A 23,420-nucleotide genomic window follows, 5' to 3' on the forward strand; every position below is an offset into this window, starting at 1 on the left:
CGGTTGATTTCTTTACACCAAGCGTTTTACCTATTGCAGATTCAGTCTTCCCAGCCTGGTGCAGGTCTACAATTTTGTCTCTGGTGTCCTTCGACAGCTCTTTGGTCTTGGCCATACTGGAGTTTGGAGTGTGACTGACTGAGTTTGTGGACAGGTGTCTTTTATACCGATAATGAGTTAAAACAGGTGCCATTAATACAGGTAACGAGAGGAGCCTTGTTAGACCTCGTTAGAAGAAGTTAGACCTCTTTGACAGACAGAAATCTTGCTTGTCTACAGGTGACCAAATACTTATTTTCCACTCTAATTTGGAAATGAAGTCTTTAAAAATCCAACTGTGACTTTTTGTTTTTTTTCCCCCCACATTTTGTCTCTCATGGTTGAAGTTTACCCATGTTGACAATTACAGGCCTCCCTAATCTTTTCAAGTAGGAGAACTTGCACAATTGGTGGTGGACTAAATACTTATATGCCCCACTGTATGTTGGACTTTAAAGATCACTGTGGAAAATTATTAATGCGTTTCGAGTCATTATCTTGTCAAATGTAGCTTTCCATGGTGGTCAGAATTGAAAAATGAATCTTCTGTTCGTAACAATTTACTTTCTCCATGAAACCTATAAACCACCAGATGTTTTACCTACCATCCTGTCACTTGAAAGCTATGATTAAATACGGGTGCAATGGTGGCGAGAACAACGTGATACACTTCCTGCAGAGATAACATGAGGAGCAGCGGTACTTAAACCGGTCAGTAAAAAGAGGTTAAAGAACACAACACAGTTTAGGCTGGGCGTGGATGGAAGGCAGAACCTGAGGGTCCTAAAGGCTTTGCCATGTCGACATAGCCAACCAGCCAACCGTGGCCTCTACACACACACACACACACGCACACATACACAAGTGCTTTCTGCAGTGCACGCGTGCGCATGCACAACCACACACACATAAACTAAAGTGTGTGTTCCCACAGTTGTCTGGACACGACGACACTCTGTCTTTTTAAGCTCCACTCTCTTCAGGTCCTTGCTTGGCTGCTGGTGGCAAAGCCGTGATAATCCTTCGGCCAACACAAAGCTTAGACTGTTACAGACGACAATCGGAAGGAGAAAACACACACACACACACACACTAACAGAGTCTGTTGTGTGCGTAAGAGGGCGGGAACAAGCGAGCTGGGGAGAGCAGCGCCGTTTTGCATACGTTATTGCTGCATTTGAGTGAGGTCTGCATATGTTACAGGGCCGGCAAGGGAACATCCATGTGCATCTTATCATGGAGAACAGCTTCACAACAATAGTGTGTCACTGTGCAGTATAGCGCTGAGTTAAGAAGGCAAACCTAAGAGTGAAGTTACTCACCAAATTTGGAAATGTAGCAAATTTTAAGGGTAACAAAAGAAACTGGAATGGAAGCCGAAAAGAAGCTTTGAAACACATTTCTATTTGACACTCTACTGACAACAGTACAAAAAAGTGCATTTTGCCAATCAAAAGCTGGAGGTTCTGCTACACCAGTGACAGTAGGAACCCTATCAGCTGCTCAGATAGGGAACCAGTTGACTTTGGGCTATATTTCATTCGCATATTTAAGAACAGACCAAAAATTTTTTTAAAAAATCAACTGTTTTAAACAGACCAAAAACATTTAACTCACAAATGCTGATTCTTCGTCAACATTGGTTTTGATCATGCTTTCATATTTTTGATGATGATAACTAGTGGTTCAATCTCATGAAGTTAAGCCCTCTTTCTACATCTCGGCCTTCACACACACCTTTACTTCCACCCACGCACAAAATCGAAACCACCCAGCTAAGCGGAAAGGCACAAAGACCTGCAAAGCCTGCAAGACCTCTGATAACACAGGACCTTTCCTGACGTACGTTCGTGTGCCATGTACTGTACATCCAAGCAGTGCAATAAAAAACACCTGTACCAAAGAAAAAGTAGTAAAACAGCCTGTGTGTATTTTTTTTTTTTTTTGCCAAAACATTGATTTTAGAGAGAGTTATGCGTGCATACACTTAATAGAACAAGACTAAGATTATCTGAAATTAATGCATTAATTCAAGTCCTCAACAAAACTCCAGCAATAAAAATAAATACAAAAATTTGAAAGATGGGTACAATTTATTGAAAGCAAAGTACCCAGAGTTCAATTTACAATTGTTCAATTAACATCAGAATTCTTTCCTTACGTTAGTGTGCAATTCTAACATTGACCACTGGGTGATGCTCTAACACCATGCAAGCAGGAAGGCACCTATAGAAAAACCGGAGAAAGAAACACACATTTGTTTTGTCTGAAAAAGTTCATACGGAATCTCGATTAACCTGATATCAGAAAGTAAACGCCTTTAAGCCCAGAAAAACAATTTTTTAAAAAAGGAAAACAGTACAGACTACATAAACGAAGCAAGCATGCAGACATTACTTGTAAAACTTGTTGCCAGTGCAGAAAATGTATTCTTATGACACCCCCAAGCTATGAATGCACTATTTATAGTGTTAACCCTTTATTGTTAAATGTATCACATTTGATACACCTAAAATTTGATGATTTTGAGACTAATTCAGAATTTTGACATTTCTTTTAGGGGAAAAAATGATGGATGCAAGTCAACACATGCATCTGCAGGTTCCATGAGAAAAAAAAACAGGATTTAGCAAGGGTTATAGATATTAGAGCGCTTATTACACATATTCATTTTGACTTTTCTTTTTACAAATTTGAAAAAAAGGTTTCATTAGGACCTTATTTTTCAAATTTTGGGATGGGATTCTCTGATAATTTCTTCATGTTGCAGGTATTTAAGGGTTAATTTTATATCCCACAGCTATTTAGCTTATCAATCTTTTACATCAATTACTAATAAAGGAATACTTCAATCTGCATAAACCAAAGAATTCACCAAAAAACACGACACAGAGTTTTCATTCCTGATGGAACTTGTATAGTCTGAACAGCAAACTCATAATTGCATGTCCCATTTTCAAAAAGATTAAAATAAAAGGATAAAAGAACCAAATTGTCTATGGATTTTTAGCAGATTAAAAACATTGAATCAATGATGGCAGGGAGACTAAACTTAAAAAAAAAAAAAAAGGAAATTCATTCTTAAAAATGCTACTACTGGAAGTATGATGATGCAGTTCTAGTGAGAACATGTCATGCTATCAGCTGCACATCTGTATATTACAGTTATTAAGTTTAATCTTTAATCGTTTGGCCACAGCCACATGGAGGCGCACGAGTCTTAGCACCCCCCCAAAAAGGCTCTTGGCAATATGACAAGAAAGTGACTTGATCTTGTTTCTTCATGATCTTTAACATGTATTAAAAGCTGCAATTACATGGCTGGAAATCAAGTGCTTGAACCTGCACCTGATCTTTCAACGCTGATCTTCCGTTATTATACAGTACATACAGTATAAGGATGCAAACTGAAATACGTGCCACCAAAAACTCAATCTGAATCATTAAATTTGAATTGCTAAACATGTACAGTTCAATTACAAGCTGAATTCTAATGTCACCATTTGAAATGTATTTTATAACTTGAACATTATATTGGAGAACTTAATCTGTGCAAAATTATTTTCAACCAAAAATTAGTTTGGAACTGAATTCCCAAAAAAATGGAATGTAAGATTCTGACATTTAATTCGGTTTCTGTGAAATATTTTCAACCACTACAAAAATAAAAAATAATGTATTGACATTTTTTTGCACACAGTTTCACCAAATTCAGCTCGTTTAAATTTGATTTCTAGTTGCTGTGAAAGATGATTCACTAGTAAGGAAAAGCATTCTATCGCGAATAACAACCATCTCTTGGCAACTCGGCACACTCGTTTTGAAGAGCGTGACAATTGTCATTTGTGCTGCCACTTGGATGGGCACCATTATTCAACTCAACGCTATGGCATCAGATTTTGCCAGGTCAAGTTCATTTCTATCGCCCTTCACAGACAAAAATAACAGTTGCCACAATTATGATCATGTAATGGGAAATACTGAGCGGTAAAGTGTGTTTTAAATGCACAAATACGTGTTCCTTACTGTCAGATTAGAAAAGCTGAACAAAGCCTAGTGCATTTTATTTGATGGTGGGGGGGGGGGGGGGGTGTTTTTGAGGCATGGGTCAGTTGTTTGTGGCTGGCACAGCAAAATGGGTCCCATTGACCCATTGTTTAAAACTGAGGTTTTGGCAGACTAAAAAAAAAGTAGTAGTAGTAGTAGTAGTCTTGCTTTGCAATATTCTACCAACCATTTTGCTGTGGCAGTTAATCTCTGAAAAAGTTAGTTGCACGTGCATGCATCGAGGTGTTCCAAAATTATGAGAAAAGGACTGAAATTTTTTTACATAAACCCTTCACACGTCCTGAGCAACAAGCACGTGGGTGTTACGTGACAACCACCAAATATGGCACGTAATGTAAGGACAAACTGGCGATATTTCTTAAACTATCAGAGTACTGTGCAGTGATCCCTCGTTTTTCGTGGTTATTGAGGACCAGAACCTGCCGCATTAAGTGAAAAACCGCAAAGTAGCGCACCCCCGGCCCTGTGTTCAATGTATTTATTCAGACTTAGCATTGGAAAGAGATACACATAAGACGTTTTTTTTTTTTTTAACTTCCCCCCCCCCCAAAGTATAATTACCGTATTTTTCAGACCTAAGCCGCTTCTTTTTTTCTCACCGTTTCTGCCCTGCGGCTTTTATAAGGAAGCGGCTTATTTATGGATTTTTTTGTTACAAGCGAGCTTCATATTTTCTTGTTGAAAATAATAAAATTGGACAATTAGACATATTTTTAAAAAATGGCTTTCCAAATTTTGCCATGCATAGCTCTCAGCCACTACACTAGCACAGATAAAGCTGGTCAAAAGCTTGTCAGACTTACTCAAAAATTCAGGATTATATAGATGTATGGCTTCATCTGGTAATATACGCTGCTACAAAAGAACAATTTTAAATGGATGGGCATCCACTATTTGCCACCACAAGATAATGCGATGCTAGCTCTGATTAACCATTTTCAATTGGCCCTCGAAGGACTTTATTGCCACAGTAAGCTACAACAAAGCTGCTATAGACCCTACCCACCGACGTCACAAAATCACATGCTCGCTGTATGGTTCCGCCCCCTTGTCCGTCATTTTGTGTCTGTATTATCAATGGTCTCAATTGATCGAGCAATTTATAATGCATTTCATGGAAGATCCGGTGCTTTCGGATGCCGTAAACTCACTTGATGCGTTGCATAAAAGGCGTTATGTGGAAAAGCTTCAGTTTATCCATTCGCCAGATCCATATTTGATGCCTAAATCGATGTTTTTCGACCCGCTGTCTCCGCCGTATTTGCCTGACATCTGCTAGCTACCCTGATATGTACAACTATCTTGTCCACACAAAATCAGCCTATTCTCACGAAAGTTTGAAAAACTTTAAGAGCTTGGAGGCTTATAAATACTTCGTTGCTGGTTGGGTGAAACAGGTCCTCGTCCACAAAAATTCGGCAGGAATCTTGTGCTTGGAAAGGTGAGTTACGAAATTTTCAATTCAAAATCTTTTGTTATTGCTAACATCCACTGTCAAGTCTAATGTATTTCATGTCCTTTGTCAATGGAGTTAGGGCTTTTAATGTTTATATGGTTTAGCGATAGCACTCTCACTACATACATACGTGTATGTTGTCGGTGATTAGCCTCGCAATGATCTTAATTGTGGTTGTCAGCCCAAAACCCTCTAAATATATATTAAAATGACTACTACATAATCTGTGGTAATCGTTTGGAGCCCAGTTTTCTCGTCGAATTGCAGCAGCCCATCTCGCTCTCTTCTCTCCGGGTCTCTCGGAATCCGGTAGAACTTCAAGTCTCTCCGTCTATCTTCTCTGTTATTGCAACCGACCGCCACACACGCCTTCACCATTTTGATTATTAATGTTAACGAGCAGAAAAACACGTCGTAAATAGGAGGAATGTACGTAGCCGTAACAGGTAAACATGATGTGTTGACGGACAATTGGGCAGCACCAGTCAGGAGGAAGGAGTTGTGACGTCACGTGGGTAGGGTCTATTAAAGGCGTTAGTGCTAGCTGTTAACCTTTATTAAGAGATTTCATCCTCTTCAGTTTAGAAGGACAGGTAAAAATCTTTGCAAATGTAGAGACCGGTTTTTTAAAGTTAGTTTGTTTTTAAGCATTCAGACATGTGTTGGTGTCGTTGTTGCATTTTTATCTGGTTAATAAATATATTTTTGATTAATGAAAAATTTGTGTCCAACATCTATGTAAATATCTAATGTTAAAATATGGACACCTGTGGCTTATGGTCAGGTACGGCATATAAGTGGATTTATTTCTAAAATTTTGTGAAATTTGGCCGATGCGGCTTATAATCAGGTACATGTTACAGTCCAGAAATTTAAAAAACTACAAATACCCTAATTTTCGGACTATAAGCCCCTACTTTTTTCCCTCATTTTGAATCCTGCGGCTTATAGTCCAGTGGGGCTTATTTGATGATTTATTTGGGTTAATAGGTAACACTTTGTTTGACAGTGGCATCATAAGACTGTCATAAGAACGTCATAATTATGACATGACACGACACTATCATGGGCATTACTGAATTATTATGACAGATGTCAAAATGTGTCATGCTGCATATTATGTCACTAACTTCATTTATGTCCAGCTCAGATCTTCTACGTCCATTCAAAAATGAGATCATTTGCTGGATGACACTAACCGACATCTATTATAAGCATTCAATAATGCCTATTACAGTGTAATGTAATTATGACAGTATTATGACACCACTATCCAAGAAAATGTTACCAAATACCATAACTAGCAATTAATGAAACAACTGGAACAGTAACTGAAGAAATAATTAGCACGGGACATGAATTTTGATTGTTTTTACACAAACGCACATAACTTCTAAAAATAAAAATGTCTAGACATTGCAAAAAAACAAGAACACCAATAGATAGGAAGTGTAAATAGATGAACTACACATCTTTTACAGTTATGTAAGAAGGTTTTCTAAGCTATCCGAGACAAAAGCCGAAGATTACTACTCCAATTTGCTGCTCAAAACATTTTAGAGTGTGTGTGGATACGAGAATCTCACAGTATGTTCTCCGTAAGTACCCCAGGGCATTGTGGTCAACACTGTGTGGCTTGGAGGAGTTTGTTAGTTTAGGGCCAGGTGCACTCAGACAACACACATACTCAAGAAGATAAAACTGAAAAAGCGCACGTGCGCACACACACATAGGAAGGCGCAGTAGCAGGGAGGTCTGACAGAATGCCTTTTCACACCTGGCTGCGCCCAGCGGAAGGTGACAGAGTCACATCTCCCAAAGCGCGCACACACACACCTCCTCACATTGGGGAGTTCAGGGTCATAAGCGGCATCATGAATAAAATGAGGCTGTCTTAAACAGAAGGAGGCCCCGCGTATGCATGCAGAATGGGAGTGTGTGCGGGCGTGAGTGGTTTGGTTTTGTTTACGCGGCCATCGCTGAAGCCCCATGCCAGTTTGGATGTGTAACGACCTTCTGTTCGCAATGCTTAAACGGCTTAAATACTTCAATTAGACCTGGGTCATACTCCACCACCCGTTAAAACACTGAACCATACAAACACACACGCACAACGGTTGCATTATCTTGTGAGATGACACTCCCTCTCATTTGTGGTGCCAAAGGAAAGTGTACTAGAGCAAAAGACGTCCCACGCGAACACGCTAATTTGAACATATACCCGAAATCTGTCTTTTTAGGTTGGGTCTCCCCAGGAACTTTGCCTTTCCACTCTCTACGCAACTAACAATGCTGCTTTTTCAAGAGACAGCCCCTGTTAATTAATCTCCATAGAGGAGAGTGACAGACCTCCCTGAGCACGCACACACATACACAAAGTGCACAGCGAGATGTATGCAAATACACACTCTTCTTGCCTCTTCCTCACTCGTTTGTCCCGTGTGGCGTTGGCAGCACATTTCATGCTTTATCACGTCTTTTAATTGACAAACAAGCTGCTCTTTTCTCTTAGGCTGAGGTCTATATCACACCCTCGCTTACGTACACACACACACACAAACACACACGTACATACATAGCTGAGAAAAGTAGTTCTCTTTTCGCATTTTAGAACAGCACACCCACATATAAGCAAATATTATTCCCTGTTGGCATTGCCTCTTCAACTGTCACACCTTTAGACTAAGAACACCGCCCCACACACACACGCACTTATCACATGCGAGGCAAATTCCCTCATTTTGGTAGTTAGTACTTGATATACTGAATTTCCCTAAAAAGATAGATATATGCGTATGCCATGTTCCAATTCATCCCCAAACCCGTCCTCCACTTAAACATGGCATACCTTGAATAACAGGATAAAATACTAACACATGGTTCCACTAGGTGGCTGTAATTGCCTTCACCACAAGTAACAGAAGCAACAGCTATGCCATCTGTAAACTGAAGTTTAGTACATAGCAAAATCTTATAATCATTGAAACATTGAACCAGAGTATTATGGATGGAAGAAAAAACAAAAAACACAGAAGCTGCTGGATAAAAAACAATTTTTGGGTGGATTTCTATGTACAGGAAAAGATAAATGAAGACAAAGTCAAAGACTGGTGATGTAGACTGAATTACAGTGGTTAAAATCTACACAACCTTTTTTTTTTTTTTGGATGATACAAAAAAATGCTCAAGAAATTCGAAACCTTTTTCAACATTATACTGAACTATAATCGGTAAAATTCACTTTGAAAAATCATTATGAGGGGAAGTAAAAATAAACAGTACAGTGGGACCTTAACCTTAAGTGGGACCGTGTTTGTAAGTCGAAATGGCCGTATGTCGAGCAGGATTTTCCCATAAGAATACATTATAATACCATTATTTCGTTCGACAGCCCAAAAACCTACACTAAATCCTTAATAAATACTGCTGGTAGTATTACAAATGGCAATTACACATAACAAAACAAATAAATTATAAATAAAAATCAGGATGATAATATAATAATAATAATAATAATACTAATTCCTGTAGAAATGTAACGAATCGGGTTCTAACATGGCGGACGTTTTTTTCTGTACCTGAATGCACCGCGTGACTGACGTGACAGAGAGAGAGGGACGGTCCCGGACGGGTGTGTTTGAGAGTTCACATTTGCTTTCATTAAGTTTTCTTCGTCCCACCCCCTTTCAGGCATTTCTTTTTTTTTCTTTTTCCTCTGTTGCCTTTTGAAAGCAAAGAACTGTATTCGTGAAGATGAATGTAACTGCCTAAAATGAAATGAATTAAAAAAAAAAAAAAAAAAGTTTTCTTGAGAACACCGTCAATTGCGGTGGACATTAGGCGTTCTGAAGTTCTGAAATAAATGATAAAAACCTGATGAAGCTGACGATTTCTTTGGCGATGTTACCACAATAATAATTGTTAACTTAATTTATAAAGACTCCTGTCATTATAGCGCACTGGCACCGCCATATGGGTGATGACTTCGGCAGAGTACTGATTTCAGCTGATTTAGAATTCCGCCCAATGGAGGAGGAAGATTCAAAACGAGTCTAGAGCAGCAAAATGTCATCATTGTTTTTATCTCTATACTCCAATATTTTTACAGGGTATTCTTTTTATCTTATTATTTTTTCCCCAATTGGTAAATAAATTATATGGTCATGACAAATATCAGGCTTGTGCTGAATGGAATATGAAATATTAATAATGCATTCATTATGACAGGGCTAAATTAATGCATAATAGTCAAAACTGCCGACTTCTTAAACTTCCCGAACGGTTATTTTATGCCATCGGTGTTAGTCGGCTCTTCTCATTTCCCTGTGGGGACTCGGAGACAAGAAAAGACTGTAAACAAAAGAGTGTGAGAGCTATGCTACATGCTAACCCCACCGAGTGGGTCTTCCAAGTATCTTCCTCGCGTTTCAAAAACGAGTAATCACACAAAATTACCCTGACTCATATCACACACGGCGGCGGGGGTGATAGCCTTCACCGATCGGCCAGCCTCCGGCAGCGAGCAAGTTTTGGCTCGTTGTTGAACGCCAAAAACGGCGCATTCTCGGTGGAAAAAACGACCGACATCTGAGCGTGTGGCTGCCAGAGTCCAAGCCAAGGATAGTGCTCTCTCAGCGGGCACACGAAGAGGGCCGAGAGGGGTGGAAGTCTCTACGCAATCAAGAACTGCAGACGAGAGCGCGTGGCTGTCCAAGCATGGACGTTCATCGGCCAGTGACTATGGTGTGAGACAAGCCGGCGATCATTGGCCGAGGGAGGTAGCCTCTCCCGCCTTTTCAGTGGACAGGAGCATTGCGTCACGCCAGCGAGTGAAAGCCGGTCCAATGTTTATTGTGTATATCCTGGTATCCGGTTTTTTTCCTCCTCAGAAAAACGTTTATGTCGCTTGTTGCTCTGCTACCTTTGCATTCGCACGAAAGCGTTCACATCGACTTCCATCTTTATAATGAATGGGGAAAGGGAGAAGTGACGTATGCCGAAAAGCAGTCAGCAAATTCGTAGTGTTTTTGTGGCAGGTTCCTGCCAACCTCCTCAAAGTTAATTAGTGCCGGTGAAAGAAATACAGACCCCCTTAAGATATGAAAGAGTTGTCATTCAACTAGTTAGTCGACGCCACTATTCAAACAACCTCTGATTAACCCAAAATCAATTCTAACAGTTTTGGTAGACTTTTGTTTTAATCGAGACAACAATTGTCTGCGCCATTTGAAACGGTTCACAATTCACCATACCTTGTGTAAGGCCTCAAAGCAAAACTGCTATCTCCATTCTTATTGTGTTCTTTTGACGATGTCAAGTGCTATGTCAGCTACCAAATATAGCTTTAGGAAAATTTTTAGCCATCAGTCCTTTAAGTATGTTTGTCTAACCTTGGTTTCCTTGGAAATTAATGAATTTTCCCACCAGATAGAAGATTTAAAATATGTTTTTCCAAAATTTTGGAACCTAGGGTAGTGGGTAGTGATAACAGTGGTATTTCGAGCTCAGTCCGGATAGATGTGTGTGTTGTTATATGATACTCACTGATATGTGGTATTGTCTCCAGATCTCTGGACAGGCCTACACAAGAGGGGAACAAAGAGTTAAAGTTTGTTCATTAATTTCACAAACACAGATAAGCAAACAGTATAGAACCCAAGTTTAAAAGAAAAAAATGTAATGTTGTGATCTTTTTCTGGTCAGATTGTGCAGCGCTACATGGTATTAAATGTTTAAATCTGGCAGGGAGAGGTTACAGTGTCATTGCCCTCAATGAAAATGTCTTCCTTGTTCCTCAGTCACATCTCTGCTACAAGCAACTGACTATCTCTAGAGTCAGTCTTGTCGCTTCACTCTGTCCTGGTGTGGTGAAAGAATTATCTCCGGGACTTTGGCACGCTGTTCCCATTGCATTCCGACATCCTCACTAAAATGCCGCCACTTCCCACTGGTAAATTGAAAATGCTGCAGTTGCCGCTGGCAATAAGCTTTATCTACTTACACACCCTGGCAAGAAGCCCCTGTGAGGAGTAAAGGTAGATTCACCGACCTTGACATTATAACCACTTGCATTACATGAGATTCACGACCAAAGTGCTTGACAAAGATAATGCCGAGTTGAGCCAGAGAGATACTCATTTTATATTACGTGTTTATTGTTGTGTTTGTAGTGTGGTGTAGTGAAAATCTAAACTGCATCATACTGAGAGCTGTTTTTGGTTATATCATTAACTGTAACATAAGATTATAAAAATTTGCTTTTACTGTGATGCAGTCCACTTATAAATTGTAAAACACTGAAAACTACAACCACAAAGAATACATTTCTCAATGACAGGGTCAATCAAAAGTGAAAGTGATCTTCATAAAACTGGTCTGATTGTGGTCTCAACTAATAGAGCAGCCAGTCTACTTCAATATGAAGGCAAAGATAAATATGAATTTCAACAGATGTGTCGTTCTTCATCTCATCAAATGTTCTTTGAACCCCCGACATCCCACATACATACTACACACGCACACACACCACGTTTGTTCCTCCCTCCAGACCGCCAGGGTGGCGTGTTGTTGTCGAGGGCGACAGGCGAGGCGAGCGACACACTTGCGCTCCGTCAACCGTCTGTCTTTAATGAGAGACACAGAAAGGCCCAAGGGACAGAGACCTGACTCTCGCTTCTCAACAAACATGCACTCATGCACTCACACACAAATACCCACAAAACAGCATGCACAGAAGTGTCTTTAAGTCCAAAAAATAAAGTTTCACCACCGAAGAAAACTAATTACAATTTCCACCTAACTTTCACACTGAGAAAATGGAAAATCTGGGGTAGTACAGTAGGTGGGAAAAACAGTCTTGAAAGAGAACGAAGGGGCCGGGGCGGGGTGTAGTCCGTGTGCTGGACTCCCTCTGGTGTTCACCTGGTTACTCATCCATTACGCAGGGCACAGTACATGACTGACTGACGGAGTGCAAAAAAGAAAGTGAGGCACATCGAGACACTTGGGCTGGTTACATACGCGAAGGCTTTCCTAGCTCTATGGCCACCATAGTGCCAGTGGGCATGGTAATGGATGTTGCGGTGTGATAATTGTCATTGACAGTCATTAGATTCACCCTTCATTGCAAGCAAACACATACACACACACCCCAACACACACGCAGCCCGTATATTTAGCATAGCGGAGACATAACTAAGCTGTAATTACTCAAGTGTATCAATTAATGTGAACAGCAGCGTGTGCTGACCCCCTTTCGGTCATTATTACTCTGACAGTAAGTTTGAGGACACGTGCTAACAGATGCCCAAATATTTTACTGCCGTGTGAAACAATTTTATTGTGTTTTTTGTGTGCCAGCGAGCCGGAGTACCCGGAGCAAAAACACACTGGTAAGGGGAGGACATGCAAACTCCAACTAGAAAGGCCGGAGCACGGGATTGAACCCAAATTCTCATTGTGCTGCCAAAGGGATGCAAAACACAATAGACCCCACTCACATGACGTCACAACCACGCCTCCGCACCATATTGTCCGTCAGCTCGTCGTGTTTACTCATTACCGCTACGTAAATTCCTCCTATTATGGCGTGTTTTTCTACTCGTTAACATTAATAATCAAAATGGTGAAGGCGTGTGTGGCGGTTGGTTGCAGTAACAGAGAAGATAGACGGAGAGACTTGAAGTTCTACCGTATTCCGAGAGACCCGGAGAGGAGAACGAGATGGACTGCTGCAATTCGACGAGAAAACTGGGCACCAAACGATCACCACAGATTATGTAGTAGTCATTTTATATCTGTTAAGATGCATTTAATATATATTTAGAGGGTTTGGGGCTGACAACCACAATTAAGATCATTGCGAGGCTAATCGCCGACAACATACAGTTTCAAATTCAAGATGCTTATTTCTTCCACCATCATTTTTTGGGGGAATAATATTTAGCTGGTAACAAGTGAAAGAAGCTTGCCTCGTCTACGGATCATCAGTTAAACAGGGGTGTCCAAACTTTTTGCAAAGGGGGCCATATTTGGTGTGGTAAAAATGTGGGGGGCTACCTTGGCTGATTTACGTAGAACAATATATTTAAACAAATTTTAGCAAGCCCTTCTGTGTGTCACATTTGCTTTATTATTATTTTTTTAAATTCATAATTTCAACAATCTCGCCTTTGTGGCGTTCTCTTTCGACACTCTGGCTCTTGCGAAATACTGCTGCTGTGAAATTAAACTAGCTTCAAGTTGCTTTCATTTCTCGCTGCGTATCTTCCCTGTAATGTTGTCGTACATGTCAGCGTGTCTTGTTTGGTAATATTGCATCACATCGAACTCTTTGAAAACAGCGAATGTCTCTTTGCAAATGAGGCAGACACAGTTGTTGCGTATTTTATTGAAGAAATAGTCCAAAAATATTAAATGTTATGGTTCACTTACTTATTTTTCCTCCTCCTGTCATTGTTTACATAAAAATGAAAACCTATAAATGTTTGGGTGGTTTTAGTTAAAGCAGACACTGTTTTTCAATCTGTGTGATTTTGACAAAGATCAGATCACATTTGATGGTGATACGTTTTCATACAAATGTCAGTGTTTTACAATATATCTAAATCTTGATATATCACGATACCTTGTATCCCAATTGGTTGTCGATACGATTCCGCCAAGAATCGATGTTATCATTTTTAAAAAGTGTCACTGCTTATTTGTGTTTAATAAAAGAACCAACAGGTTGGTACTGGAATTTTAAACTACAAGTGTCTATATTAAGTACACTCCTTTGTTTACAAGAATATTGCAATAATATAGTGCTTCTGTATTTTTTTTTTTTTTTCCAGAAATTTTGCACTAAAATATTCTCATAATCTGTCAGTAAGAAATGTTTTTCACACATTGTCTTGACAAAATTGAAAGAAATACACTTAATTAGCTAAACAGTTGGTTTTTCTCTTTCATGGTTTTATTGTAGAGTATTGTAGACTGATTTCCTGCCCTGTGTATCAATAATTGTCGTAACACCATCTAGTGAGATAATTGTTATTGTGAGCCTTGTATGGCAAATCATATTGTATCGTGAGGCAGCCAGAGGTTCCCGCTGCTATCAAGCATGCCTGCTTACCACTGCAGATGCCCCATTCCCCTGCCAACCCTGGCAGATAACTAGCAGCTTTATCTGACGGACACTGTACCCTGGGGGAGAGGCTGGGTGGCAGCTGCTGAGCTTTTGTAGTTTTTAGATCCATCACTGTGTGTGTTTTCAATCAAAACGAGCTGGACCTGATTTGCATGGCATCCACCTCATGGGCCACACAGAGAGATTGGCCCATTTACAGAGTCTAAATGCTTGGTAAGTAATTTAACTGCTGCCTCCTGCTTTTTCTTTCCAAAAAAGGAAGCCGTACTCACGTCAAAGAAGTGGCCCGTCATGCCACAGCGATGGCACTGTTTGTGATAGTAAGCTCTCTCGGTGCAGGAATTATACAAGTGACCTGGAAGGCCGCAGTTGTTGCAGTGCTTATAGGGACACTCACTGGCCATGTGACTGGAATGGCCACAAAGGAAGCAAACAGGCAATTTCTGTAGAGTCAACAAACATTTATTTAAGAAGATGTCACATATAAATATCTGTAATTTTGTGCGACTAAAATAATTAGAACTGACTTTGGGCTCATGGCAGTTTTTGGAAAGATGTCCCATCTTATCGCAGTTTCGGCAATGGACATTCTTGTCAGTGTAATATCGGTTGGTAAAACGTGATATGGCAATTCTGGCTCGCCTTTCTTTGTTGAAGATTTGAGCCTGAAACACATACAGTAAATACAGTATATTTTAAACATGTAATTGTTACACGATTACCATTAAGTGATGAATTCTTTCTCATACCTCCCTGTCCTTATCTAAAATCACCCAGCTCCCATCCTTATCCTCTTCAACATCTGGAAAAAAGAAAATACTGTTTTCAAAGGGGTTGTAAAATTTGTAAAGAACACAGAATTTAGATGATAAAATGTAAGGCTATCAAAGCAACAACCACAAGCCCAAAAATGAACATGACTTTGTTTAACATAATACTGATTACAGTACATAGAATACTGATAACATTTTTTTTTTGTTTTTAATAATTTAATATTACAAGAGAGTTGTGTAACTGGTTCTCAAGCAGAAAGCTCGGAACTACTACTTATCCCAGCATGAAATCACTCCACTGGCACTTAAAAACAATGTCAGTATGGACAATCCCTATGTATCTTGTCCAAATAGCGACTCTCTTTAAAGAAAGTGCGTATCTTTGCTCCAAAAGTAGCATTCAGGTAAATATAAAATATTTTTTGACGTGATCAGTACAGCCCTCATGCCTCCTAACATTCTACGAGCATCACAGCGAAGTTCAGATTGGATCTTTGAACACTTTATACACTTGTAACGACAACCTAACGATGGGAAAAGTTTATCTGGGTCTCATTTTTGGCATTTGAACATATATAAGTAGACTTCTTTTGGAATTCACTGCACATTTCTTATGTAGTGTACCAATATTGTACCGTGAGAGATATAATGCAATACATTGTATCGAGATCTATTTTATAAAACTCACAGAGGTATCAAAAGTAATAGAGAAACATGAAGACCTTAAAAGCCTGAGGCATGCGCTTAGTTTCCCATAAGGGTAGGATGCGCACACACGGGTGCACACAGAAACCGACACCGGCAGCTCGGCACATCTGTACGAGAGACACTAACAGCGCCTCCGGGGAGATCAGCATATTCTCCTAAGAGGCACAAAACACTAACTGACATCCAGAAATTGTAACTGAAACACACGCAGACACATGTTCGTGGCATTAATTATGTGCTGGTGGCAATGACCCGCCACGGGCTTGCATGCTTCCACACACACATGCAGACACAGCCGTGCATCCTGCTCCGCGATTAGCTGCTTGACAGTCTTTAGCCTTTGGACAAACATGAAACCTTGAGCCAAAATCAAATATTACACTCTTCTCTCCCTCTTTCTCTGAATCGCTATATCCAAGCCCTTATCGTGATTCTACTCAGCCTCGCTTTTTTGCTTTTACTACTTCGCTTCGCTTTCGGCCAGCGTCCCGATGAGCGGTAGCAGAGGGGGGTTATCATCCCTCATCCCTGTCAAACAAATTAAAATAGCTGCTGTTTGGCTGGCACCTCTTTCCGCCATGACCTTCCCCTCACCCACAAACATCCATTTCACTAACTTCAGAGGAACTTTTTGACTAAATGTGCACAATCAATGACAGAAATGTACCCAACACTAAGAGTGTGACAATATCTCGATACAGCGATATATCGTGATATTTTGCAACCCGATCGGTTATCGATATGCTCCCGCCAAGTATCGATACTTTTATTTGACATATTGGCCATTGGATGCTGTAAACTGGTCAATGTTTGTTGAGCAATTCCTTGGCAGTCCACTAGGGGCGCTCAAGAGTGGAGGTGAAGGTAAAGTGCGCACAAGTTGTCTAGAGAAGAAGAGAGGACGCTCCAAGTGGGTTGAAAAAAATAAAGCTTCGTGGGAACGGTGGAGGAAAAAGTGAGAAAAATGTTGCTACAAATCACACATGTGAACACACTTTATATTTTACACCAAAAACAAAGAAAGGAAGTAAGGTGAACAAGGACTTTGCTGTATGCAAGAATTGTCTAACAAAAATAAGGTTCACTGGCAGCTGGTGACGAAGTGGAGACTGATTTCTTCACCGCTTTGCTTTCATCACTTGAGGTAAGAAAGTTTTGCAATTTAATTGATTTTTTAATTTACATGTATTATTTTGATGACATTTGGTGTTGAGTGATATAAAAAAAAAACAGGACCCTAAACTGGATGAAAATGAATATCTAAAAAGCCTACATGAATTTACTGATTCATTTGATATTATTTGAGAACCACTTTCCATCTAGTTTACTACACAAACTGTTATTACTGCCATTTTGATGCAATAAGCGATAAAAATGCTTTGAATAACTTCCAAGATATATAAGGCGATGTGCATGATAATTAATGTCGCCTACATATTAAAAATAGGTAATTATTGCATTTTTAATTTCTATACATTCAATTCAGATTTTTTTAATTCACTCAAAACTTCCAACACAAAAAATAAATCAGGATTTCAACTCAAAATCTATTAAGTAACTAATATTTTTTTTTGTTTTACTTTGTTGTTTTTAAGTTGAGGAAAATTGTGACTGAGTCCGACATCTAAATTGCTGAAGCAGGTGGTGGAAGTGCTCAAACCAATGCTTTTGGCAACAAAGGTCATATACAAAGAAAAGACCAGTGTTGTTAATCTTACTGAAAAAAAGTAATTAATTATAGTTACAAATTACTTCTCCCAAAAAGTAATTGCGTTAGTAACTCAATTACCTGAATGTAAGAGTAATTAGTTACTTGGCAAAGTAATTGGTGATAATTACTTTTTTTTTTTTTTCCCTCAAAAAAAAAAAAAAATTGGCCACACTATGTGAAGTTATTTGTGAAGGTTTTTGGTACAATTGGCCCGAGCCCAATTCTTTACCCTAATTTACCCTTTACCCTGAATCAACTGTAAAAAGTTGTTAAAATTGCTCCCATTATTGCATTTGTTCCCTTCTCTCTACTTTCGACATATGAAAGTTTTAAAACTGTTTCATCATTTAAAGATAGATTCAAGTCAAGATTTTGCTGATTTAGAAGTATTTATATAAAAAGATTAAAAGAAGATAAAAAGTTACTTAGGTTCGCTAGGAAGGTTCTCTACAACAGAGCCGTCCTAAAAAGTCTACTGCTTTAAGATGGCGGCTGTCTACTAACGCATTTAGTGCCATGCAGTGTTGTTAATTTTACTTTAAAAAAGTAATTAATTACAGTTACAAATTACTTCTCCCAAAAAGTAATTGCGTTAGTAACTCAGTTACCTGAATGTAAGAGTAATTAGTTACTTGGCAAAGTAACTAGTGATATGTTTTTTTCTTTCTCAAAAAAAAAAAAAAAAAAAAAAAAAAAAAAAAAAAAAAAACACACACACACACACACACACACAGGTCACACAATGTGAAGCTTAAAGTGTTTGGGGGACAATTGGCCCTAGCCCAATTCTTTACCCTCCACTTAACTAGACACAAGGGTATTGCGATAACTAGCTAGTAACCTTTGCTATGTGTGGAAGTCATTTAAAGTTGTGAATCAATCGTTAAAGTTGTTAAAATTTCTCCCGTTATTGCATTAGTTCCCTTCTGTCTACTTTAAACATGTGTAAGTTTTAAAACTGTTTCATCATTTAAAGATAGATTTAAGTTAAGATTTTGCCGATTTAGGAGCATTTTAGATTTTAAAAAATTACTTAGGTTCGCTAGGAAGGATCTCTACATCAGGGCCTTCCTGAGAGGTCTACTGCTTTAAGATGGCGGCTGTTTACAAACGCATGTAGTCCTTAAAACATGTTGGCAGTGCAGCAGTGTCTATCATTTGCATCTAGTTCTATAATATGATATCTACCGTGTCATGTGGGCGTAGTTTGTCGGCTATGGCTGCAGTCAGGTATTATTGGAGCCACCTAGCATCGCGGTTGCAACGGCGTCTTCCCCACTCCTGCTCTGCTCTCGTCCCCGTGAGTCCGTTTCTCTCAGACTTTTTTTTATTCAACCAACTTAGTAACGCATAGTAACGCACGCCTTTCCCGCCTCAGTAACGGTAACGGCGTTGCCAAGATGAGAAAAGTAATTAATTAGATTACTCATTACTGAAAAAAATAACGCCGTTAGTAACGCCGTTATATTGTAACGCCGTTATTAACAACACTGGAAAAGACCAACCAATTTTATCATTGCCCCACTCGAAGCTCAACTGCTGACTGACACCGACAGCACTGTTAATAAAAAAAAAAAAAAAAAAGATTTAAAACTTTAAAGAAATTAAGGGTGCCATTGATCATGATCTCTCCAAGAGATATCAGTGGTTGTGGTTTGTTTCCTCGATATGTGCAGGTACACAATTTGCAGTAGATTAATATTTTACAGCAATGTTGCACAGAAAATGTGTCACTGTTTAATAAATGACTTAAACATTACTTTTTCTATTTTGAAATATCTTTTTTTCCCCTTTCAACAGTTATATCGTAGAATATCATGTATCAAATTTCTGACCAAAATATCGATAATCGCTGTATTGTGATATCGTGAGATAATCGTTATCGTGAGCCTTGTATCGTGAATCGTATCGTATCGTGAGGTGCCCTGAGGTTCCCACTCCTGCCCAACACCTTCCATATTTCTTTTCTAGCATTCCAATACACCAGTGAATAACAGAAAAATGAATGTGTTCTTGCTCCAAAATAGTGACTTCCATTTTAAAATCAGTGTGTAATGAAATATAATCAGGCATGCCATGCAAAATTATCTTATTTCATTTTATTGGTGTATAGAGAGATTTTTTTTTTTTTTGGTTTGTTTTTAATAGTCCAGTTATAGATTTTTACAAGCTCATGAATTGCATGTCTTTGGTGTGAAAATCCCATACAAGAATGTGGGCAACTGCAGCATATTCTCCATTGCGTTTTATGAATGAACAAAAGCAGTTTTCTTGTAAAATATGGTGGGTGTGGCTTAAATGGTCTGTGAATCTTGGCTTAACTGTCAATGGCAGTGACCTAAAGTGACGGTTAAATGATCTTCCACTGCATAAAATTAAATCATAATTTTTATAACTCAGATTTTTGGAGGGTGTAGCGTGTTTTTTTTCCCCCCAAACTAAAATGTGTCTTGATTCTTTAAAAATTGGGAAACATTGCACTTTAGCCTAAAAACAACCTCTTGGTTGATCTGCTGAAGAATGCTTGATGAGAATGTAAAACAATTGCTTTTCAGTCAAAGAAGCTGAAAAGAGAAATAAGGTAAGTATGACAACTAGACAATTGTTATTTTTAAAAAAATACTATTAATGGGCAAGGGTGAAAGTGGGCCAGAACGGTGAGGAACGCAGTTCCGGTATAAGATTCAGGGCCAGAACGTAGTTCCGGTACACGGTGCTTTGATTCCAAAAATATGACGGCAACTGTCATAACGCTATGTTAAAAAAAAAAAAATTAAACAAAAATGCTAAGCTGCCACACATGCATTTCATCTCCAAGAAGAAAACAATCTACGTACATCAGATTTACATACACAAGTGCCAATTATCCGTTCAATTGGCTGACATGTGATTAGCAGAGATAGTTAGCTCTGATTGGCTCAAAATTGTGCATGTTTTCTGGAACAGAAAAAAAATTGCAATGCAACATTAAATGGAAAGAGGTTAAGGAGGCTTTTTTTTAATCATATTTAGTTTTATTTGCTCGGGGGGGGGGGGGGGGGGGGGGGGGGGGGGGTTGTCCCCCGAACATCTTAGATGTCATTGTGCACTTTGGACTTTTATTTGTTCATTTATGTTAGGCTACTTATTCATTTCCTTATGATTTAAAAAAGTCAACGTTTGCGCAATCTTCAAAATATATTCCATTTCACTCTGCATAATATAAGTCATTTGCACTTATTTTTCTGAATGTATGTTACTTATATCTTTATTATTAACAAAAAACAAAGTAAATGTTTACATTAACTTCAATTTTAATATACATCCTATGTTCTTAAGTAGTTAAAATTGAGATTTGGCATTTAGTATGTGAGGAAATGAGGGGAAAATAAAAATTAGGAGATGGAGGTTGGGGTTATTGCTGTTTTTGTTAACTTTTATTTTGGCAAATCATTGACAAAATACAATTTTGAATGAAAATCAGTTTTTGTATGTGTTATAGAAATAACTGTGCTAAAACAGTTTTCTTTGCATTTCAGCAGTTTAAGAGGTTTGACACCCCCCCCCCCCCCCCCCCCCCCCCCCAAAAAAAAAGAAAAAAAAAAAAAAAAAAATTCTGGCTCCGTGGCGACCTTCACGTCAGGAAGTTTCGACAAGAAATTCTAGCCACTTTCCCCCCTGTTAATGGATAATCACAAGAAGGGAAACAACTAAAACTTAAAGTAGTTTTTGTGAATACAAATCTCTGCAACTGACTCCACAATTTAAACAGGTTTGTGTCTATAATGGATCTAGAAACTTCTTGTACAATCATCTGTAGGTGGTTGTATTTCTTTTGATTCCGACATGCATTGATAGTTTTTGGTCACTGCGTGATTGGTTACATCATTTCATGAAACGTTCTTCCAGTCTTCTTAGTTTCTTTAATTTTTAGCTAAGAGAAATGAATGGGGAAGGTCTGAAGCACTAATGTACTGTGAACAGGTTGGGGGGGCCTCAGTGTGGTGGCTGCATGCATAGTTGCGTTAAACAACTGGTATTGAGTCAATGACTAGTTTGAAAGAAGGTAGGGGTCAAAGATGTGTGCTGTATGAAGAGGTGGATCTGAGTCTCAGAGAGAGCGAGTTTGTGTGTGTGTGTGTGGGGGGGGGGGGGCACAATGAAAGTCCTTCCAAAAGCGTCTCCCAAGGGGACTGCACAAATAAAGAGCAGGAAGCTTTCCCTTAATCTAAAAGCGGCCCATATACGCAACACACACACACAAACACACAGATAAAGGGTGAAGCTCTTTGTCACGGGCGAGGAATCAAACACATGCACATGGAGGGGGTGGGGGGCGTAGAAAGGGAGGCCTGGCAATGAAAAGGTGTATGGGGGTGGTGGTCTTTACGCTTTGGAAAAACATGCAAATCAACCCAGAGGCCCGAAAACCTGAATTATCGAGATGCTTGCTACATGCTAACCCAGCACATGTAAAGGATCTGAAGAGGCAGATGGCGACGGCTTCACTTCGCAGCTAAGCAGGCTCGAGAGATGCCGCTGCCATGTTGACCGCATCTGACGAACCCTTTCAGCCAACTAGAAACTTCGAAGTGTCTTGCCAGGCTAAAAATTCATTCCCCCATCTGACAACCACCAGCTAAGGCTACGGTTATTAGGAAGTCTTTTCTGATAATACAGAATAATCTTAATGATTTAAGGTACAGCTAGGTGATCTGGCCAAAAAAAAAAAAACACTATTGTTTTTTTTCTTCATATCGTCTGGATTTTCACTTTTTTCATGATTTTTGAAAACATGCTTTTTTTTTTTTTTTTTAACTATGACATAATTCCAACAGTCAACAATCAATAACCATTCAAATAAATACAATAAAAATATATGTATAAAAGAAAAAGATATTAAATCCCCAAATGAAAGGAATTCATGAAAGGAACTGCCCTAAATGTGTGAGCACCTTTGCCAGACAGACTGAGAAGAAAGGTAGGCATGAAATGCTCAGCTCCAAAGTAGTTGAGATGCTGATCAATAGATCTTCTTTCTCTCTCAAAGTCCTCTGCATTTTCCAACAGTTTTGAAATCATGGATCACTACGCCGCCTCTCACTGGACAGTCCTAGCACTACTTCAATTACATTTGCTCATGTGAGACTCCTGGTTTTTGAGACAAGACTTGCCAAAAAAATTAAGTTTGTGTTTGTCATCACAAGGTATCTCACTAATCGCTTAACCGTTGCAAGTTCCGATTTTGCATGCCTTTGATGTTGCCTTTATATTTCAAAGAGAGAATTGTTCACAATGGCCTGGTAGGGTCCCTTTTTTCAGGAGACAATAACCTTCGCGTGCAAATGGTTGTTTCCTTCATCAACCAATTATAATCAACATATTTGGCCGAGAGAGACAAAAAAAAAAAAAAAATCCAAACATTTGTCGAAATTTGTAATATTGCTGTCCCACTGACAACCACACATGCTCAATGACCATTTTGAAGCTTAATACTATTCATTCAACTTGATAGAATGAACATTCAACAGAAAAAAGTAAAACTGAATAGTTTTA

At 39.0% G+C, this 23,420-nt stretch overlaps 1 protein-coding gene across 2 annotated transcripts in view; it reads right to left on the reverse strand.

Annotated features, from left to right (window-relative positions):
* The window catches only part of zcchc7 (zinc finger, CCHC domain containing 7), an 80,268-nt gene that overhangs the window by 12,417 nt on the left and 44,431 nt on the right, over positions 1-23,420 (reverse strand). For both annotated transcript variants that reach the window (XM_057843525.1, XM_057843524.1), the window contains exons 4-7: positions 15,443-15,495; positions 15,221-15,358; positions 14,966-15,136; positions 11,108-11,143 (exon numbers count right to left, since the gene is read on the reverse strand). In XM_057843525.1, coding sequence (XP_057699508.1) covers positions 11,108-11,143; positions 14,966-15,136; positions 15,221-15,358; positions 15,443-15,495 — 398 coding nt within the window. The remainder of the gene's footprint in view (positions 1-11,107; positions 11,144-14,965; positions 15,137-15,220; positions 15,359-15,442; positions 15,496-23,420) is intronic.

This window comes from Corythoichthys intestinalis, chromosome 8, assembly GCF_030265065.1.
Source record: "Corythoichthys intestinalis isolate RoL2023-P3 chromosome 8, ASM3026506v1, whole genome shotgun sequence".
NCBI classification, from domain to species: domain Eukaryota; kingdom Metazoa; phylum Chordata; class Actinopteri; order Syngnathiformes; family Syngnathidae; genus Corythoichthys; species Corythoichthys intestinalis.